This window comes from Peromyscus californicus, unplaced genomic scaffold (assembly GCF_007827085.1).
Source record: "Peromyscus californicus insignis strain IS unplaced genomic scaffold, ASM782708v3 Scaffold_15__1_contigs__length_86483966, whole genome shotgun sequence".
Classification (NCBI taxonomy): Eukaryota; Metazoa; Chordata; class Mammalia; order Rodentia; family Cricetidae; genus Peromyscus; species Peromyscus californicus.
The window spans coordinates 59,834,131-59,854,189 of NW_026294447.1; the positions used below are offsets into that span (position 1 = coordinate 59,834,131).

The 20,059-nt window shown below is 46.2% G+C and overlaps 1 protein-coding gene across 2 annotated transcripts in view; it reads left to right on the plus strand.

The window, feature by feature from the left end:
* Positions 1-2,033: 2,033 nt before the first annotated feature.
* Positions 2,034-20,059, plus strand: part of Dync1h1 (dynein cytoplasmic 1 heavy chain 1) — a 68,666-nt gene continuing 50,640 nt past the window's right edge. For both annotated transcript variants that reach the window (XM_052738985.1, XM_052738986.1), the window contains exons 1-8: positions 2,034-2,472; positions 12,626-12,713; positions 13,926-14,099; positions 14,216-14,471; positions 14,746-14,932; positions 17,263-17,534; positions 17,620-17,847; positions 18,582-19,658. In XM_052738985.1, the coding sequence (XP_052594945.1) occupies positions 2,220-2,472; positions 12,626-12,713; positions 13,926-14,099; positions 14,216-14,471; positions 14,746-14,932; positions 17,263-17,534; positions 17,620-17,847; positions 18,582-19,658 (2,535 nt within the window). In that variant the 5' untranslated portion in view covers positions 2,034-2,219. The remainder of the gene's footprint in view (positions 2,473-12,625; positions 12,714-13,925; positions 14,100-14,215; positions 14,472-14,745; positions 14,933-17,262; positions 17,535-17,619; positions 17,848-18,581; positions 19,659-20,059) is intronic.

Here is a 20,059-nt window from a genome sequence, read left to right on the forward strand (position 1 = left end):
GGAGGAGAATGAGTCTGGCACCAAGTTGGGCCTGAGCAGCACTCCATGTAGTATTTTAAAAGGGATATTGTGAATGGACAGGATCTCTACACAGCCTATCACCAATTTATGACAAAAGTATGTGTACTCTAGCTGCTACCATCATCCCACATCTGCTGAGAGGGAGTTCTCTCTCTAGCACCTCTCAACAATTGAAAGCAGATCCTTTCATGGACAGGAAGCTATGGGAAGGCCAGGGGAGAGTCCCATCCCCACCCAGGATCAGCTGAGTCCTATGTCATGAGGCAGAAGGGCACCTTCAAACAAGCTCTTCTCCCCATCAGCCCTCTCTGGGCAGCCTCTGGGATGGTGCACTTCGATGTCTCAGCAGCCTGTGTGCAGCAAGCTGCTACTCAAGCGTGCCTATTCTTACTATATTAAAAATATGTTTAGAGGGAAAAAAACAAGCAGGTTTGGCCCATTTGTGAATCCTTGTAGATAGATCATTTCTGTCTTCTTTGAAATAATAGTGATAATCCAAAGTCTGAGCCCATTATCTGTTCCCTGACTTAGAGCCAGGGTGCAGATGTGTGGGTCCCTTGGATGACTGAATGACTGCATTTCCCAGGCAGATGCTGACTCATGGTGCAGTCAGTGTGCAGTCAGCCCCCGCCCCTACTACCAAGTCTCTGCAGGCTTCTGAATCTGAGATCTTCTGTGTCCTTGTTCCTCTCTCTGCAGGTTATGCAGAGGGAAACAGTAACACAGCACCTAGTGTTAAAGTGGGCATTCAGCATTGGTCACTGCTGGTGTGTCAGCATTTCCATAATGCCAACTCGTCGCGGTTGCTTTGGGGCTGTCCTTTCACCTCTGGAAAGATTATTTAGAACTTCTTGGATGCATCATACCAGAGTGGGCTAATGGAGGGGAGATGGGGATAATTATCTGTTCTTTCTCACACACACAAGAATCATCTGGCTCTGGGACCTGGCACTGGGTAACTGCGCAAGGAAGAAGCATATTGTAAGGCTCACTGTTTTCCGAAGATGATTTGGGAGAATCAAATCATGCCATCATCAGTCCACCAATCAGGGCTCAGCTTTCTAACTGCATTATCATATTTTTAAAGATGACTTTGGCTCAGTTCCCTCTGCCCAACTGAAGAAGCAAGCTATGAATTTGAATTTTCAAAGGCCAATTACTATCCCGAAGAAAGTAAGCACCCAGATTCTGGCCTTTTTGTCCTCCCTGGACGAGAGGAGATGGTCAGAAGCAGGGAAACTTAGTTGGGAGTCATCTCAGCCCCTGCCTCTTGCTGACCCAGATTCTTGAGCCCACAGAACAGCTGTGCAGGTTCAGGGCCAGGAAAGGAGCAGTAATGTTGTCAGTAGATTCACTCATATGGGTCCTCTCCTTACAGACACATCACCCTTATTTGGTAAATGACACTGTCTTCAGAAGCCAGGTCCTATTACAGCTCGATGCTATCTGCAATCCAGGTTCTTTTGGCCTAACCTTACGATGCACTGCAGTTCTTGCTCCACCCATAACCTTCCCTTCCTAGAGGCCAGTTCCTCAGCTAAGAACGTCTCCCTCTCCACCCTCTTCCCTTGCCAGATTAGCGAGGTTAACTGTGGGCACGCCCCTCATCTCCTCTTCCTCTGAAAAAAGTCCTCATCTTCCCATGTGTATCTAATAACGAGTGGGCTGAGGTTGATGGTGGCACTCCAGACTCATTCATTCATTCAATGGGAGAATGCAAGTTGTTTAGAACAATGCCGGGCAGAGGATGAGCGCTCACTAAATGTCAACTCTTGTCAACGCATTCTTCATACACTATTTATGGAGCCTTAAGCGGCTCTGTGATATTCTCTGTGACCCTGCAATGGAGAAAGACGCGGTTCCTGGACCACTCCAGGGCGGAGACACGCGGACCCCGCCCTGTGTTCGGACTACAAGTCCCAAAAGGCCATGCGGCTCCGCGCCTAGCCCCGCCTCCAGGCGCATGCGTAACGTCACGACGCCGACCGCGAGCGGGCGCCGGTGGCTGCAGCCAGCGGGCGGGGCGGGGCCGGCGGGAGCGGTGGCCTTTAGGGCGGAGCCGGCTCCGCTGTCCGCAGTCGGCCGCGGGCTAGCGGACACGGCGTCTTCGGGCTCCCGTTCCTCTCGCTCTCTGCTTCCTTGCGCCGGGCGGTCACCGCCCTTCTCGACTTTCTCTTTCTCCCTTCCGCGGATCCGCCATGTCGGAGCCGGGCGGCGGCGGCGAGGACGGCTCGGCCGGCCTGGAGGTGTCGGCGGTGCAGAATGTGGCGGACGTGGCGGTGCTGCAGAAGCACCTGCGCAAGCTGGTGCCGCTGCTGCTGGAGGACGGCGGCGACGCGCCGGCCGCGCTGGAGGCGGCGCTGGAGGAGAAGAGCGCCCTGGAGCAGATGCGCAAGTTCCTGTCAGACCCGCAGGTCCACACGGTCCTGGTGGAGCGCTCCACCCTCAAAGGTGCGCGGCGCCCCCTCCCCGGTCGCGTGGAGCGGCAAGGGTGCCCCGGTCCGCCGGCGCCCGCACTGTGGGGTCGCTTTGTCTCCGCGGCTTCTCAAGATGGCCGAGTTGGGTGGAGACGGCGTCTCCCGGGCCTGGCCGGGAGCAGGGCCGCATCCCTGCCTCCAAAGTCACATGAGCTTTTTGGTTTCGATTCGTATCCAAGCTCAGCCCCCTTTGGGAAGGATGTGTCTAGGGCAGCCTGGGTGCCGGCCCCTGGGTGGTCTCGGGTACCAGTGGGTTGGAGGGAGCCTGAGTGGGCAGGCCCTGGGCACTCAGCATCTTTGCTCTCTGTGGCTGCCTACGCGTAGGCCTCCTTTGGCCTCACAGCATCGTTGCTGAGTTGGTGTATCTCCCCATTTTACAAACCAGGAAACCGAGTCTGGTGGTTGGCCCAAGGTCACCAGCTAGTACTGGACCTTAGACTAGACTCAAAATACCGGTTTCCAGTTCATTGCTTGTTTTGCTGATCATGGCTTGAAATTGTTGATTAGATGATTAATTGTTGATTAATGACAGCCCTATATCATTTAAGCTTGATTTCAAAGCTTTAAAAAATGTTGGTTACCTGGTTGGCGAAGGAGTCAAACAAGCTGACATACTCCAGTGGTCACCTCCAATAGACAGTCACAGCATCCCTAGATGCGCGTGGAATCTCGAGCTTGCTCGTAGGATTCCTTCCTCCTTGAGTCTTTAAAACCACTTTGTAGCATCTGGGAGCGTGTGTGACACACTGGTGAACGGGTGTGGCATCCCCCTAGAGGTCCAGAGGTGCTGTCCAAGTGAATTTTAAAGTTAGCACTTAAGATAAGATTGAAGATGGTCTGAGAATGTTTGCTAGCAAGTTCCTTAGAATTTCAAATGGCTGTGCGGTTCCCTGTTGGAAAACCGGTGTCGCTGACCTTCCTTTTTCGGATAGTTTGTATCTTTCAGATAGTTTGTATCTCTTAAAGGTTATTCTTATTTGCAAAATGTTCATTGTGGCCTTGCTTTGGGCCAGAAGTTAGAAGATAGCAAAATATTTTTCTTTGATCCACTAGAATGTTTAAAGCAGTATGCTATTGGTGCTTGTTTACTAAAATAATTTTTAACCTATGTTTTTAAAGTAGTTTTGAGTAGTTTAACCCTAACTAATTCTTTTATATTCTTTGTTGCACAGTTTATGTATTGAAATCAGTGATTTAAACACAAACACACAAAAGCCATGAGTCATGGTTTCTCTTTATGAAAAGATTACCAAGTTTTGCTCTTAGCTCTGGAGTGGTTGTCAGTAACTTGCTTTTCTCATACATGGCAATCTGGTACCAAGGGTGGAATGGAACAGTGTCTATGCAGTACACATTTCTTCCAGCAAAGGGATGATCCAGCATCCCAGCCTAGGTTCCATAATGACTTGCACTTTTGAAAGTTGACTAAGGAATTTGAGTGTCTGAGTCTGAAATACTTCCCTTCTGTGTTTATAAAAAATCCTGTATGTACTCCTAGCAATTTAATGTATCATTAATTTCTTGTTTGCTTATGAAAACATAGGGAAAGATTTAAAAATCCAGGTTTATGCCTTAAGATCTCATTCTTATTAGCGTCTTTGTTATCTGTGCTGAGGATTAAATCCAAGACCTTCCATATGCTAATAAGCACACTCTTCTTCTTGTTGTTATTGTTTATTTTTATTGAAAAAAGTCTCACAGTGTAGCTAATGTTGGCCTGGATCTATGTAGATCAGGCTGACCTCAGCTCACAGAGATTACATGGTTCTCTCTGTCTTCTGGGGGCTGCCAAGCACACAATCTAACACTGAACTGCACTCCTAGCTCCATACAGAACCTGGGCCCTTGGTAGGAGGGCTTTGTTTTGGTAGTTCTTGGGAGTTCACCTCAGCTTCTGCACACTTAGATATGTATAGGCAATAGTTAATTGCAGTGAATAAATACCACCAACTGTGATTAATAATATAGCTGATTTCCTGAGCTGGGAAATTTGTTTTTAATATTAGTCACCCCTCCTTTCTCTCTCTCTTTTTGAAGACAAATTATCATGTATCCTAAAGTGGCCTCAAACTCATTTGTAGCCAAGGATGACCTTGAACTTCTGATCTTCGTGCCTCAGTCTCCCAAGTGCTAAAGGTGTTCACTACCTTGGTCAGTTTTTACTGTGGTGCTGGGGATAGTGTGCAGGTCTACATGTGTGCCAGGCTGAGCTGTGTCTCCAGCCTCTCCCCAAACACTTGTACCAAGTAAATAGAAGCATTTTTGTATGTGGCCAAATAAGATTGTTTTGTTTTTTAAGCTACCCTAACCAGCGATAAACTTTCATTAAAGGGCAGAATTCCTGAGAAATCTGCTCTAATTCTTAGTCTGTGAGAAATTGTTCTCTTCTAGATGAAGAGGTGTTCGTTCCTTAACTAGGTGGTTTACACAGTAAGGATGTTTTTGTAGCAGTTCTTAGGTGGGTACCAGTTTTCCTTGTGCGCTGTTCCTGGCACGTTGGTCCTGTCAGTAGGAACATAACAGTTGTGCCTCTGTGACTGGCATCCTCCAACTTTTGTGCCCGGCAAGGATGATATGCAGAGAGAGAGACAGACAGACAGACAGACAGACTGAGACCACACACTTGTTCTTACACTTCACTCCATTCTTAGGCTTGGAACTTTGTCTTCATGACTGGGAATAATGGCTGCTTTTAGTGTATGGGTCTTGAACTGGCAATGCCGTCTTTTCTAGGGTAGGTAATTTAGGGGATTCGACTCTTCATTAGTGCAGAGATGGCTGGGGACTGGAATGTGGAAGAATTTCTCACATTTCATGTAGAGCATCTTATGGTTCCCAGCTTCATAGAAACATAGCTGTGTGGAGACTTAGGAGAATTGTTTCTGTGAGCTTTCAGAAGTTGTTTTTGTAAGCATTTAATTTTCATGAGAAATTATGAAGGGTGGTAATTGATGGCTTTAAAGACTTCATACAGCTGAACATCCCTGGAGGTGTTAAAGGATGCTGGGGGCCAGAAGTGTTTCAAGTATGACTTTTGCCTCTCTAATCTGAATTATGAAATACTTCTCAATCTGAAATTCTCTGATCTTCAAAAAATTGAGATTTTCCGATTATGGATCTTCAGCCTGCATTCATTTCCAGACTTGGCCCTCACGTGGTTAGTAAAGGGATCAGTCCGTCAACAGGGAAGCTTTCTGTGAGGCTGTAATACTTGAGCAGGAGGAGCCTGTCAACCCGGGCGCACTGCCTAGCTGTCAGGTGCAGGTGGGGCCTTGCTCTCCTGTGGGACGAGGCAGCCTGCAGCAGGGAGTGTGCGGTGCAGTAAATGTGGTTTCGTTGGGCAGAGGGGAGACCGTATCCACTGCTTTCGAAAAGAGTAAAGATGGGTGGACTGAGAACCCCAGGAGAGAATCAGTTAGGTAAAGGACTTTGGGGGCGGGAGCTGGAGAGATGATGGTTCAGCAATTAAGAACACTGGCTGTTCTTCCAAAGGACCCGGGTTCAATTCCCAACACCCACATGGCAGTTCACAGCTGTCTGTAACTCCAGTTCCAGGGGGTCTGATACCCTCACACAGATATACATGCAGGCTTTTTTTTTTTTTTTTAACACCAATGTGGAAAAAAAAAAGGACTTTGTCGGGTTTTTTTTTTAATTGAAAAAATTTTTCCATATAATATGTTTTGATCATATTTTCCCTTCTCCTCAATTTCTCCAGATCCTCCCCACCTCCCTGCCCATTCGAACTTATGTTCTTTTTCTCTTTCAGAACAAAAACAAAAAAGATCCCAGCACTTGGGAGGCAGAGGCAGGCAAATCTCTGTATAGGCAAATCTCTGTGAGTTTGAGGACTAGTCTACAGAGCTTCAAGAAACCCTATCTCAAAAAAACACACAAAAAAAAAAGAAAGAAAAGAAAAAAAACACAAAAAAACCCTCACAAAAACCAATAAAATTTAAAAAAGACCCAAACACAGTAACATGAAATACAAAGTCCACAAAAATACCATTGACTTCGTTTTGTGTTGGCCAGCTACTCCTGGGCATAGGGCCTGCCCTGAAGTGTGGTAGATTAGCCAGTGAGACTTCATTGGAGAAAGCTGGTTTTCCCCTTGCCAACAGGTATTCATTGTAGACAGCTTCTTGATTAGGGGTGAAGCCCACGTCTACTTCCCTTCCACAGCGCTGGAGCCCTGTCTGATTGAACTTGTGCGGGTCTTGTGCATCCTGCCACAGCCTCTGTTAAATCTGTTCGTTCATCCGTGCTTCAGTCCTGCTGTGTCTGGAAGACCCCTTTTTCTTGAAGTCTCCACCACAGTTTTCCCACTTTCAAATAGATCCCCGATCCTTGAGGGGAGGGGTTTGATGAAAGGAAAAGGATTTTTTAAGAATTCTGAAGCCTGAAACTAGTCTATGCAGTTCTTCAGTGCATCTGTTAAGATGGGAATGTCTGATGCTGGAAAAATGGCTCCATGGTTAAGAGCACTCACTGCTCTTGCAGAGAACTGGGCTTGATTCCCAGCACCTATATGGCGACTCACAACCTCTTGGCCTCCGTGAGCAACAGGCATACAAGTGGTACACAGATGTGCATTCAGGCAAAACACCCATACACATACAATAATATTAAAAAAATTTTAAATGTTTGTTTTAGTCAATTTTCTTATCAACTATTTCTTCTAAATTAATATTAGCTAAAAAAGTATTAAGTCCTTGGGACTGGGAGGTATCTCGATGGTAGGGTGCTTATGTAGACTTTGGTTTCATCCCCAACACTTGGTAGGGCAGTCCCTAATCGCAGCACTGGGGAGGTAGAACCAGAAGACTCAAGTTCAAGGTTGAATCCAAGGCCTGCCTAGACTATGAATATTAAGTTCCTTAGGCATTAGTGGCTTTCTGTTTAAATGAACTAAGTTTTGTACCAGTAGTTAAGTGAGGTGTAATGCTTCCTTAGCGCACCTGAAAGGATATTTTTTTTTTTTTTTTTTTTTTGTTTTTTGAGACAGGGTTTCTCTGTGTAGCTTTGCGCCTTTCCTGGGACTCACTTGGTAGTCCAGGCTGGCCTCGAACTCACAGAGATCCACCTGGCTCTGCCTCCCGAGTGCTGGGATTAAAGGCGTGCGCCACCACGCCCGGCTGGATATTTCTTTGCAAAGCTTTCAGGTTGAGAAAACCTGACTTTCTCAGAGGAGTTCTTAGCCGGGTACCAGCATAGAGGGTAGTGTGGCAGCAAAGTCATGGTCCTCAGCACCAGAGATGAAAAATGGATAAAACTAAAACATTCCCATGAGAAAAGAGAGTTCGTGTGGTGATGGTGACCACCATGATAAAAAAAAAGATAAACCCAGGAACTTGTAACAAGCCAGTTGTGGGATGAGGGGCAGGGATGCCTTCATCTTGCTCTGTGGCTGGCAGAGAGTTGGGAGGGAATGGCCAAGCTTTTTCCCCTCCCTAGTCACCATACTTGATGAAAATGTCTACTCAGGTAGTACAATTCTTACAGCAGTTGAATTTTATTAAGACACGGTGTGCTCCTAATTTGCACTAGTAATTTGAGATATCCAAGTGCTACTGCCAGTTGGCCATCGTCCTCCAGTGTGGCTCAGCACAGCATGCAGCTCAGCCACCAGGAGGCAGGCCCAGCTCTTCCTGAGCTTTGATTCTTCACCTGTGTTAGCTGTGTATTAACCGGGAACTCACAGGGATCAGGAACCTGATGCGAGATTTATTGAAATGTACCACCTGATAAAACATGTAACTTGTGTTTCTTCTAGATAGAAGGCACTCACAACCTTCCTGTTATTAGCAATTAATAATCAAGTGTCTTTATAGGGAGCACGCGCACAGTTCTGCAGCTGGTCCATTACTCTGGCTAACCTGAACTCATTCTGTAGACCAGGCTGACTGGAACTTGTGGTGATCCTCCTGTCTCTGCTTCCCCAGTGCTGAGATCACAGGTATATGCTGTCACATTTGGCCTTTTGCAAAAGATTATCTGATGGCAATTTATCAAACATTGTAACATTCTATAAGTGGGATTTGAGCACATTCAGACTTTGTGTATTTATTCACTAGGGATTATATAACAAGACTGATCCAAATGTGTTTCTCTGACTGAATGGTAGTGACTTCCCCAAGTTATTATCAGAGGGTTCTGGAATTTCACCAAAGCCGCAGGACTGCCTTCAAGTTCTTCCTGTCTGAGGATTATGTCATTGGGTGTGTCTTCCTGAGCTGCCCTGAGCAGCTTTCTGCCGCACTGCAGTGCTCCTAGTGTTGAACTGCAGCCTTGGTTGGCTACAGACTCACTCTACAGCCCTGACTCACTCACTGCCTGGAGTGGGCCATGGAGCCTGTTGGATTCTCTTCTGTGATTGCATTTCTGTGAATGATGTTGAACCATTGGGAAGGACTGCTTCAGAGTTTCCAGTTGTGTCAAGTGGTTATAGAATGTTCTTTTACTGTCTGTATGTTACTTGAGTGTTATTTGGTGATGTATTTCATCTATCTATCTATCTATCTATCTATCTATCTATCTATTTTTGTTTTTTCAAGGCAGGCTTTCTTTGTGTAGCCTTGACTGCCTGGAAGTAGCTCTGTAGACGAGGCTAGCCTCGAACTCACAGAGATCCACCTGCCTCTGCCTCTCAAGTGCTGGGATTATTTTAGAAAACTGAAGGGAACAGTATTTCTTTTCTCCTCCTTCTCTTCTTCCTTCTTCTTCTTGTTTTTGTTTGTGTTTTTGTTTTTCAAGACACAGTTTCTCTGTGTAGCTCTGGCTGTTCTGGAACTTGCTCTGTAGACCAGGCTGGCCTTGAACTCACAGAGATCCGCCTGCCTCTGTTTCCTGAGTGTTAGGATTAAAGACATGCGCCTTCAGGCCTGACAAGACAGTGCTTCATAATTCCCCTGCCTTGACAGCGTGTCTTTATGTGCCTTGTCTTACTTGCATTTCAGAGATTGTAGGCATAGGTGTGGCTACTTCCAGGCAGCAGGGTTATCTTATAATGTAGCCAATTTGAGTGGTTGCAAAATCAGTTGATTTATAAAGTGTTTTTTAAATAGGTTTTTTTGTTTGTTTGTTTGGGGTTTTTTTTTTTGGTTGTTTTTTTTTGGGGGGATTTCGAGACAGGGTTTCTCTGTGTAGCTTTGCGCCTTTCCTGGATCTCGCTCTGTAGACCAGGCTGACCTCGAACTCACAGAGATCTGCCTGGCTCTGCCTCCCGAGTGCTGGGATTAAAGGCATGCACCACCACTGCCCTTAAATAGTTTTTAAAAGGTTAAACAATTAAAAACTTCCCTTAGCATTCATTTGGGCAGGCCTGTGGTGGGAGGACCCTGTACAAGAGGAGCATGTTGGATCTCTTGCCAAAGTATGGCTTCATAATCTGGAGGGAGGGACACAGGCTCAGTGCTGGGCACTCCCCACTCCATAGCACTGGGTGACAGCCCTTAGTGGTCATGCTCCAGATTCTAAGACAACTGAGGACTTCTGAGGGGAGCCATACAGCCAACAGATGCTGACGTTCTGCACCTGCAGGGGGTTGCTTTTCAACATCCACACACTACACAGTAGACCATCTCTCCTCAGCTGAGATGCAGAGTGCCAACCCAGTCAAGCAGGGATCCCGTGTCAGAGAGAAGTGGCATGCAGCATCTGGGCAGGCACTGCCTTCTCTTCTCAGTGTGCCTGAGGCCTTCAGGGTACAGTCAGAAGATGCCAACTCCCACATAATGACAGTTATTACTTTTAAATACAAGAGGTAGTACCAGGCATACTAGAATGTTCTGCCACCCACTTCTTTCTCCCCTTCCCAAAATTAGATAAAAAATAGTTGTTTGGAAGAAAAGTCTTCTGGATAAGATACATTCCATATCATGCTTTCTAGTATGGATTTTGTTTTAAAAATTAGCTTATAAGGAAATGGTTTTCATTATGGCATTTGCATACATAGGTGTCATTTTACTTTGTTATTATTCAGCCCCGGTCCCCTTTGCCCTCCCCATCCTACCTGATCCCCTCTTACTGCTCCCCTGCTTTTCTCCAAATAATCCCCACTTCTGTTTCCATCTCACATGTATCTCATTACCCTTTTTACTCCCCCACCCCCCAAGATTGCTTCCTCACCTCTCACGGTCCTCTTTCCACCCTCCACCCCACACTCCTGACTTAATCCGAAGCCCACATAAGAGAGAAGACTTTGGTCTTTGAGTCCGCTAATCCTGAGCTTATTCACTTACCACGGTGATCTTCAGCTCCACCCATTTTGTGCAAACATCGTGACTTAGAATTTTGCTTCTGCCAGGCGGTGGTGGTACACGCCTTTAACCCCAGCACGCAGGGAGGCAAAGGCAAGTGGATCTCTGTGAGGTCTCTCTGGTCTACAGAGTGAGTTCTAGGACAGCCAAGGCTACACAGAGAAACCCTATCTTGGAAAAAAAAAAAAAAAAAGATTTTGCTTTTGTCTCATCTTAAACTAACAAAACAGATAGCGTTTGCTCGGGCGCTGTATTTTTTTTTTTTTTTTTTTTGGTTTTTCGAGACAGGGTTTCTCTGTGTAGCTTTGCGCCTTTCCTGGGACTCACTTGGTAGTCCAGGCTGGCCTCGAACTCACAGAAATCTGCCTGGCTCTGCCTCCCGAGTGCTGGGATTAAAGGCGTGCGCCACCACCGCCCGGCCGGGCGCTGTATTTTATACTTGAATTTCATGGATTGATTGCTAAAAGAAGCCTCGTAGACCACCCAGTTTAATGTCCTATGCCCTTCTCTGCTTATGAGTTTGAAGTTCACACCACTCAGCCTCTGCATCTTCTGTTATGTTTATTGCTTTTTCACCTACCTCGTGGCTTAAAAATGAAGGCAGGGCTGGTGTGGTGGCTCATGCCTTTAATCTCAGCACTTGGAAGGCAGAGGCCACCAGGGTTATACAGTGAAACACTGTCTCCAAAAAAAAAGGGGGGCGGGGAAGAAGAGGGGCGATATAAACGAGGAAATGTATAAATAATCCTGTTAAATCCCTCAATTGTGTGTAGATTTTGCTAATGCTGGTCTTTCACACTGCGAGTCATTGTGGAGATAATTCAGCTAGAATGTTCAAATGCCTTAGAGGTTATTTATAACTTGATAGAGAAGTTTGCTCATCTTTTAGTGCTATTATTTTATTTTGAAACCGAGTCTCACTATATAGACCAGGCTGGCTTTAAACTCACAGATATCCTGCCTCCCAGGTGCTAGGATTAAAGGCCTGTGCCACCACACCAAGATCCCTCTTAAAAATTCTTTCTATAATTTTGATTTTTAGTTTGGAAGTCTGACTCACATGCCTCCTGAGACTGTCGTAGGGCCAAGTTCCAATAAGCTTTGAGTGGGACCTGTTTGCCCTGTGGGCCACATGGCCTGGGCCTTCCATTAGCTTAGGTAGAAAAGGTGGTTCTATCTGAAGCCCCCAAAAGACTGACAGGTGCTTAGCATGGCAAAGGAAAAGCTGGGTGACTGCCTCTGGGGGCATTTCTTGTCAGCAGTCTTCCTGGGTGGGTTTCTCCCTTAGCCTGGTCCTGCCATGTGCTGGTGAAAAGCTTGTGTGGACTTGTAGGTCTCTGCATTCTCACGGTGCTTTCCAGCTGAGCATCTTGGGGACCACTTACTTACACTCTGTACCTGGACAACAGGGCTAATAGTCCTGCCAGTCTAGGGCTGACTGTATGACATGGAAATGCTTGTCGTGTCGTGTATTAAGAGCTGAATACTCAGGATAGAAAGAGATTTGTATGTTTGAGACACAGGGTGAGTGTAGTGGGCTGGGACAGTGAGAAGTTGACAGAAACTACTGGCACCTGGCACTGCGCACAGGCGTGCCTTGCCCTGAGCCCTCATTTGTGTCCTCCTGTGAGTCCTTCCAACAACCCAAGCACTCAGTATTGCCTGGAAGATACAGAGAAGTCAGTCTCCTTGTCCCCAAGATCACATAGCAAACAAATGCCCGACTTAGGAGTCAGGAAAAACAGGTAGTGCCAGCACCCTGGGACTTGAGAGGTGGGGTGGGAGGGGTGAGGGCCAGTCTCTTAAGATTTGATAGATAAGAAATTAGAAATGGCAATGTGAATTTGATGATATTGTTATAACTTGTAGAGGATGTTGGTGATGAAGGAGAAGAGGAGAAAGAATTCATTTCCTATAACATCAACATAGACATTCATTACGGGGTCAAGTCCAATAGGTAAGTAGTGTGAGTGTGCTACTACGACAATGAGCCACAGGTCTACTGCACATGAACACAGCCTGAACATAGGCAAGATTTCTAAGTCAGTTTAAATTCTGAAACACTCCAATTTTAATAGTCACACATAGTGCCGGTCTTATGTTTCAGCTGTCATGTACTTACTAGTAGTTTGGGGTTTCAACTAGATTTTTTTTTTTTTTTTTTTTTGGTCTAGTAATAGTCTCTGCTTTTATTTATTTTCATCATTATAAATTAGTAGTAAACATTCTTGTGTACAGGCCTGATTCTTTTTAGGATAAATCCTTCAAAGTAGTATTACTAATTCACAGGAAAGACATCATTAAAGTTTTAATGAATGTTGATAGATTTTCCACCTTCCAGAAAGTTTGTATCAACTTGTAATTCCAGTAGAAACTTTCAAGTTTTCATATATGAGTACTATCATTATTCTGCATCGGCAGTCAAGACTTATTAAGCAATTTAAAGACTACAGGGGAGTTGTTGAGTATAGTGGTACACACTGTATCCCAGCATGTAGAAGGCTGAAGCTAGAGGATCAAGTTGGGGTTAGCCTAGTCTGCATAGGAGGAAAAGACTCTATCTCAAAAAAAAAAAAGGTTGCAGAAGAGTTGTGTGGACAGTGAGTAGAACTCCTAGATAGGAGTTGGTAGCATTTGCCACACATGGGTTGGGGAAGCACAGTGATTTGCCTAACCTGCACTGCAATATATAAATGTGTGTGTGTGTGTATAAATTTTTCCTTCGGCTTCCCATCTTTTGCGGTACTATAAGCACTCTACCATTGGGTAGGTCACAGTACAGGAGCCTTTCCTCTGCTTCTACCACGTGGGTTCCAGGGTGGAGGACGGGGGATTGATACAGGATACAGTCATTCTCCCATAGTGGGAAAGGAAGATGGTCGCAGCTAGAAAAGCAACCATTCAGTCTGGTTGGTTGGTTAGTTTGAGACAGGTCTCACTATGTATTCCTGGCTGGCCTGAAACTCACAAGAGATACCCCTGCCTCTGCCTTCTGAGTGCTGAGATTAAAGGTGTATGCCACCACACCTACCCAGCTCAGTGTGTTCTTAATATAATTTTAAGTTAAACATTCAAATGAAGTTTTAATTTGTTTTCAACACAAAATCTATAGCTGTTAAAACTACTAAGAGTGGGACTTTTCTGTTCTAATTCTGCCTTTGCCTTTTAGCTTGGCATTCATCAAGCGAACTCCTGTGATTGATGCAGATAAGCCTGTGTCTTCCCAGCTCCGAGTCCTCACTCTCAGTGAAGACTCACCCTATGAAACACTGCATTCTTTCATCAGCAATGCAGTGGCTCCTTTTTTCAAGTCCTACATCAGAGAGTCTGGCAAGGCAGACAGGTAAGCCCTACTTTCTCACTGAGTCTGGGCTCTGTCTCGTTACAGCAGTGTATCTCCTTAATACTGAACAGACCTTACATAATGCTCTAGTTCTGAGATACTTCATGTCTTTGTAGGGATGGTGATAAGATGGCTCCTTCAGTTGAAAAAAAGATTGCAGAACTTGAGATGGGACTCCTTCACCTGCAGCAAAATATTGAGATCCCAGAAATCAGCTTGCCCATTCATCCCATTATCACGAACGTTGCAAAGCAGTGCTATGAGCGTGGAGAAAAGCCCAAAGTTACAGATTTTGGTGATAAGGTTGAAGACCCAACTTTTCTTAACCAATTACAGTCTGGAGTTAATCGGTGGATCCGAGAAATTCAAAAGGTAAGAGCACTGTGAAATGATTTGCTTTTTGGCAGTGGTTTGCTCTTTTAATGTCTGTGGGAAGTTGCCCCAAGTTCTGGTGTGACTAACGTGATGGTAGGAGCCCCTCCAGTTTCTAGGGATGTTCATGCAGGGCCAGAGTCTGGGCAGAATAGTAAGTGTACTGTGAACTGTGGGAGCCAACCACCTCGCCAAGCTTCAAACCAAACCCTTCAAATGTATAGGGGAGAGATCAACTTGAGATTTACAAGTCAATGTCATCTTATCTTCAAAGGTGACCAAACTCGATCGAGATCCTGCATCGGGAACTGCCTTGCAAGAAATCAGCTTTTGGCTAAACTTGGAACGTGCACTGTACCGCATCCAGGAGAAACGGGAGAGCCCTGAGGTCCTCCTGACTCTGGATATCTTGAAGCATGGCAAACGTTTCCATGCCACTGTCAGTTTTGACACTGACACAGGTAAGACCCAGAGCTGATAATCTGATGCATAAGTTATTGATCTTGCTTCTTAAGGTCTTTGATGATTTAGATGACAACTAGTAGATGCACTGTGTGATGAGACCCAGGCCCAGCCTTTTGTGTACCAGCAGGACACACCCTAAACACTACTCTTCTAACTCTTAACCCTTTCTCTCTCCGGCATCTTGTCTCCTTCTTACCTTAATCCTATGGGATAAAATTCTAGGGCTCCCCTCAGCACCTACACATTCTGTTCCCCTTCACGGCTTTTGAGAAACTACGACAGTTTCTAGTTCTGAGGCTAGTGAGCCCTGGGACTCGGCCTCCTGTCGCTCCACTGTGTGGTTGCTGGGTAGTCAGGTGGTCATTGCCCGTGCTGCAGAAGGAAGGCGAGTGCATCATTGTTGCTTTCCTCCTCTGCTTTCCTGCTCCATTACCTTCTCCACCTTCCTCCCTCTCCTGAATGGTCAGGAAGTGCAGAGCTGGGCGTGGTGCACACCCTCTCGTCTCAGCATCTCCTCTCCCCACCCCCGGTGCTGAGAATTGAACCCAGTCTCTTAGATCCTGAGTAAATGCTCTTCCACTGAGCTAGCCCCAGCCTAATCACAGAACTTTGGAGTTAGAGGTAGGAGTCTAAGGCCAAGGCCAACCTGATCTACATAGCAAGACCCTATTTCAAAGACAACCAAGGGATGGGAATGTAGCTCAGTGGTAGAGTGCTTGCCTAGCATGCATAGGTCTTGGGTCCAGTACCAAATTCTGTAGTAGGTTAGCTAATTCTTTTTAAGATTGATTTTATTTATCATGTATACACTGTTCTGTCTGCATGTTTGCCTGCATGCCAGATCTCATTACAGATGGTTGTGGGCCACCATGTTATGTGGTTGCTGAGAATTGAACTCGGGACCTTTTGAGCAGTTGATGCTCTTAACCTCTGAGCCATCTCTCTAGCCCAACTAATTGCTTTTTAATAGGAACAGGAGGAATGAAGTTGCATTGGCATGTACTAAACGCAGAAATGTTTGGCCAGTATCTATTTGTCAAGCATTTCTACAAGTTCCATAGCCACAAAGATCAAGTAATTAAGACCCATTTATTTCCTCCCAACAAAACGTGGTACTCCGCTTTTTAAGTAAGGAAATCTCAAGTAGAGTTCTTCAGGCTACCATGACCACCTTACAAATGTTAACTGGCATTCACCAACACTGATATGTACATTCGATTCTTTTCTTTAAAACAACTCTGAAACTTTAATTACTTCTTTTTTTTTTTTTAAAGATGGGTTTTTATGTAGTCATGTAGCCTAGACTGGCCTCAAACTTGGTATATAGCCAAGGATGGTCTTGAACTCCTGACCATCCTGTCTGCATTTCCCCAGTACTGGGGTAACAGGAGTACCACCTCACCTTGCTTTGAATCTTTCTTCCCTAATACTTTTTAAAAATCTTATGTCAGAGGAAGAGGTAGACCAAAGAGGTAGGCCAGTTTTTCCTGTGAGTCTATGTTCATAATGACACCCTTTAAATTCAGCTGTTAGTGAGTGTTCTCAAGGCTGACAGTCAAGTTTCTCTAAACTTAATTATTACAGTAAAACATGTAGACAATACTAAAGCAAAATATAAAGTTAAGCAGGCAGTTGCCTCCAGCAAGTGTTGGGGTGCAAGGGTGGCTACCATCCATTTTTAACTAAGTGTTGGGTGTCTGTGTGTGTGTGTGTGTGTGTGTGTGTGTGTGTGTGTGTGTGCGCGCGCGCGCGCGATCATGTGTGTACACGGTGCCCACCGAAGACAGAGAGGCTATTGGGTCCTGTGGAACTGAAAACTTATCATGGTTTTGAGCTGCCATGTGGATGCTGGGAACCAAATCCAGGTCCTCTGCAAGAGCAGCCAGTGCTCTTAATTACGGCGTCATCTCTCAACCCATCTCTGCTCTTAAGAAAAGCAAAACTGCTGGGCGGTGGTGGCGCACGCCTTTAATCCCAGCACTCAGGAGGCAGAGCCAGGCCTCTATGATCTCAGGATCAGGCCTCAGGATCTCTGTGAGTTTGAGGCCAGCCTGGGCTACCAAGCGAGATCCAGGAAAGGCGCAAAGCTACACAGGGAAACCCTGTCTCAAAAAACAAAAAAAAAGAGAAAAAAAGAAAGAAAAGAAAGAAAAGCAAAACTGAGGCCATGTTAGGGCTAGTGGTGCTTTTTTTTTTCCCAAATACCGTGAGTGATTTTTCTGTAACTAAAGCATTTATAACATCAAAATGGATTCCATAGTTAAGATGTAATTTACTTGATTTTATTACTTTCCACAAAAGCCATTAACCCTTTCTGTCAATCCAGGTCTCAAGCAGGCGTTGGAAACAGTGAATGACTACAATCCTCTGATGAAAGATTTCCCTCTAAATGACTTGCTCTCTGCCACTGAGCTGGACAAAATAAGACAGGCACTTGTTGCAATTTTCACACATCTGAGAAAGATCCGAAACACAAAATACCCCATTCAGCGGGCACTGCGTCTTGTAGAGGCAATTTCCAGAGACTTGAGTTCTCAGCTGCTCAAAGTCTTGGGCACTAGGAAGCTGATGCATGTAGCTTATGAAGAATTTGAAAAAGTAAGTCTTAGTTCTTAGAAAACCACCCTGAACCAGTGAGATGATGTGACGTAATGACAAGTCCATCTCCCACATTTCGCCATAGGTCATGGTGGCTTGCTTCGAAGTCTTCCAGACGTGGGATGATGAGTATGAGAAGCTCCAGGTACTGTTGAGAGACATCGTCAAGAGGAAGAGGGAAGAGAACCTGAAGATGGTGTGGCGCATCAACCCTGCTCACAGGAAGCTTCAGGCGCGCCTTGACCAGATGAGAAAGTTCCGACGCCAGCATGAGCAGCTGAGAGCGGTCATTGTCAGGGTCCTGAGGCCACAGGTATGTCTCTGTTGCAGACGTTCACGTGCTCTATGCTTTGATGCCTAGTTCACACTTTTAAAGAACTACTTCGTACCTAGTGTTTTCTTCAGTTTTCCTTTAGTCACTTGTCATCTTTGAGATCTTGTGATGCTGCGTTATGTTGTTCTAGGTATCCAAATACTTGGGGTGCAGTGCAGAGCAGAGTACTGGCCAACGTGTGAGGTCCCAGCTCCCCCACCATGCTCCACCCATTCCTTCTCCCCTTCACCTTGAGAGCCCTAGAGCCAGACACCCTGGGCTTTAGATTGTAGTGTGTGGCTTTTACAGAGTCCTTGCCCATAAATTATGAGAAATGATTGTTTATCTTTGAACTTAATTAAAATAATTCAGTGCTTCCCTTTTTCTTTGTGCATTTTTGGGGTAGAGTATTTTGTTCTGTTTATTTTTTTTTGTCTTGTTCCATCCTAGGGATTAAAATCGTCAGGTGTCGTGCTGCTGAACGACACCCTAGTCCTGTATGTTCTTCACCTCTTTGCATTCCCTCTTCTTTTTCATCAGTTATTCTTTCCCTTCTGAAAAAATAGAGTAAAGACAAAAGTGTGCCGGGAGATCGAACGGCGCGGTCATGGTTGGATTGTGACCATCAAGGAAGGAAGATTTGAAAGGCCACACTGCTGCATCGTAATCCTGTGCTCTGCAATGATAGAATTCACCTCTTTTGCAAATATTTTTGTTCCAAATCTTTCTTTTAGGTCACAGCAGTTGCACAGCAGAACCAAGGAGAGGCACCTGAACCCCAAGACATGAAGGTGGCTGAAGTCCTCTTCGATGCTGCAGATGCCAATGCTATCGAGGAGGTGAACCTGGCCTATGAGAACGTCAAGGAAGTGGATGGGCTGGATGTTTCCAAAGAAGGTACAGAGGCTTGGGAGGCTGCCATGAAGAGATACGATGAGAGGATCGACCGTGTGGAGACCCGCATCACTGCCCGCCTTCGAGATCAGCTCGGCACAGCCAAGAATGCCAATGAAATGTTTAGGATTTTCTCCAGGTTCAATGCACTGTTCGTCCGCCCACACATCCGAGGGGCCATCCGTGAATACCAGACCCAGCTGATCCAGCGTGTAAAAGATGACATCGAATCTCTGCACGACAAGTTCAAGGTCCAGTACCCTCAAAGCCAAGCTTGTAAAATGAGTCATGTCCGTGACTTGCCTCCTGTGTCAGGGTCTATCATCTGGGCTAAACAGATTGACAGACAGCTCACTGCCTACATGAAGCGAGTGGAAGATGTCCTGGGCAAAGGCTGGGAGAACCACGTGGAAGGGCAGAAGCTGAAGCAGGATGGAGACAGCTTTCGAATGAAGCTCAACACCCAGGAGATCTTCGATGACTGGGCAAGGAAGGTTCAGCAGCGCAACCTCGGTGTCTCGGGGCGCATCTTCACCATTGAGAGTGCTCGTGTGCGGGGTCGCACTGGGAATGTGCTCAAGTTGAAGGTGAACTTCCTTCCCGAGATCATAACTCTGTCCAAAGAAGTGCGAAACCTCAAGTGGCTTGGCTTCCGTGTGCCGCTTGCAATTGTGAACAAGGCTCACCAAGCCAACCAGCTCTACCCATTTGCCATCTCACTGATTGAAAGTGTCCGCACTTACGAACGCACCTGCGAGAAGGTGGAGGAGCGCAACACCATCTCGCTCTTGGTGGCCGGCTTGAAGAAGGAGGTGCAGGCCTTGATCGCAGAAGGCATCGCCTTGGTGTGGGAGTCCTACAAACTCGACCCCTACGTGCAGCGCCTGGCAGAGACAGTGTTCAACTTCCAGGAGAAGGTAACTTAATTTGACCCTTCAGCATGTGTGGTGGATCTAGTCGTTAAGTCAGGGAACACTGGTTCTCCCCAGCAGTCTGTAAGACTGGAGCTAAAGCCACTGGAGCTCGGGAGGAGAGACGTTTCCTGGGGCTTTGAGAATGCTGGCGAGGAACACTGAGAAATCTAGATAGAGAAGGACATGGGGACCATAGGCAGGTGCCGATACAGCTAGAGGGAGAGGTGTCTCCAAACCTGTAGGAGTGCTTGTTCCCTGAGCAGGCAGAGGGAAAGACACTGGTGTTCCTGGCCATCCTTTCCTCTCCGGGCCATGCAGGGGGAGCCGCATCCTCACGCCAGCGCCCAGGGCTAGCTGTTTACGGAGGGACTTCTCTGCCCTCAGTGAGCAGAGTTCTTCATGAG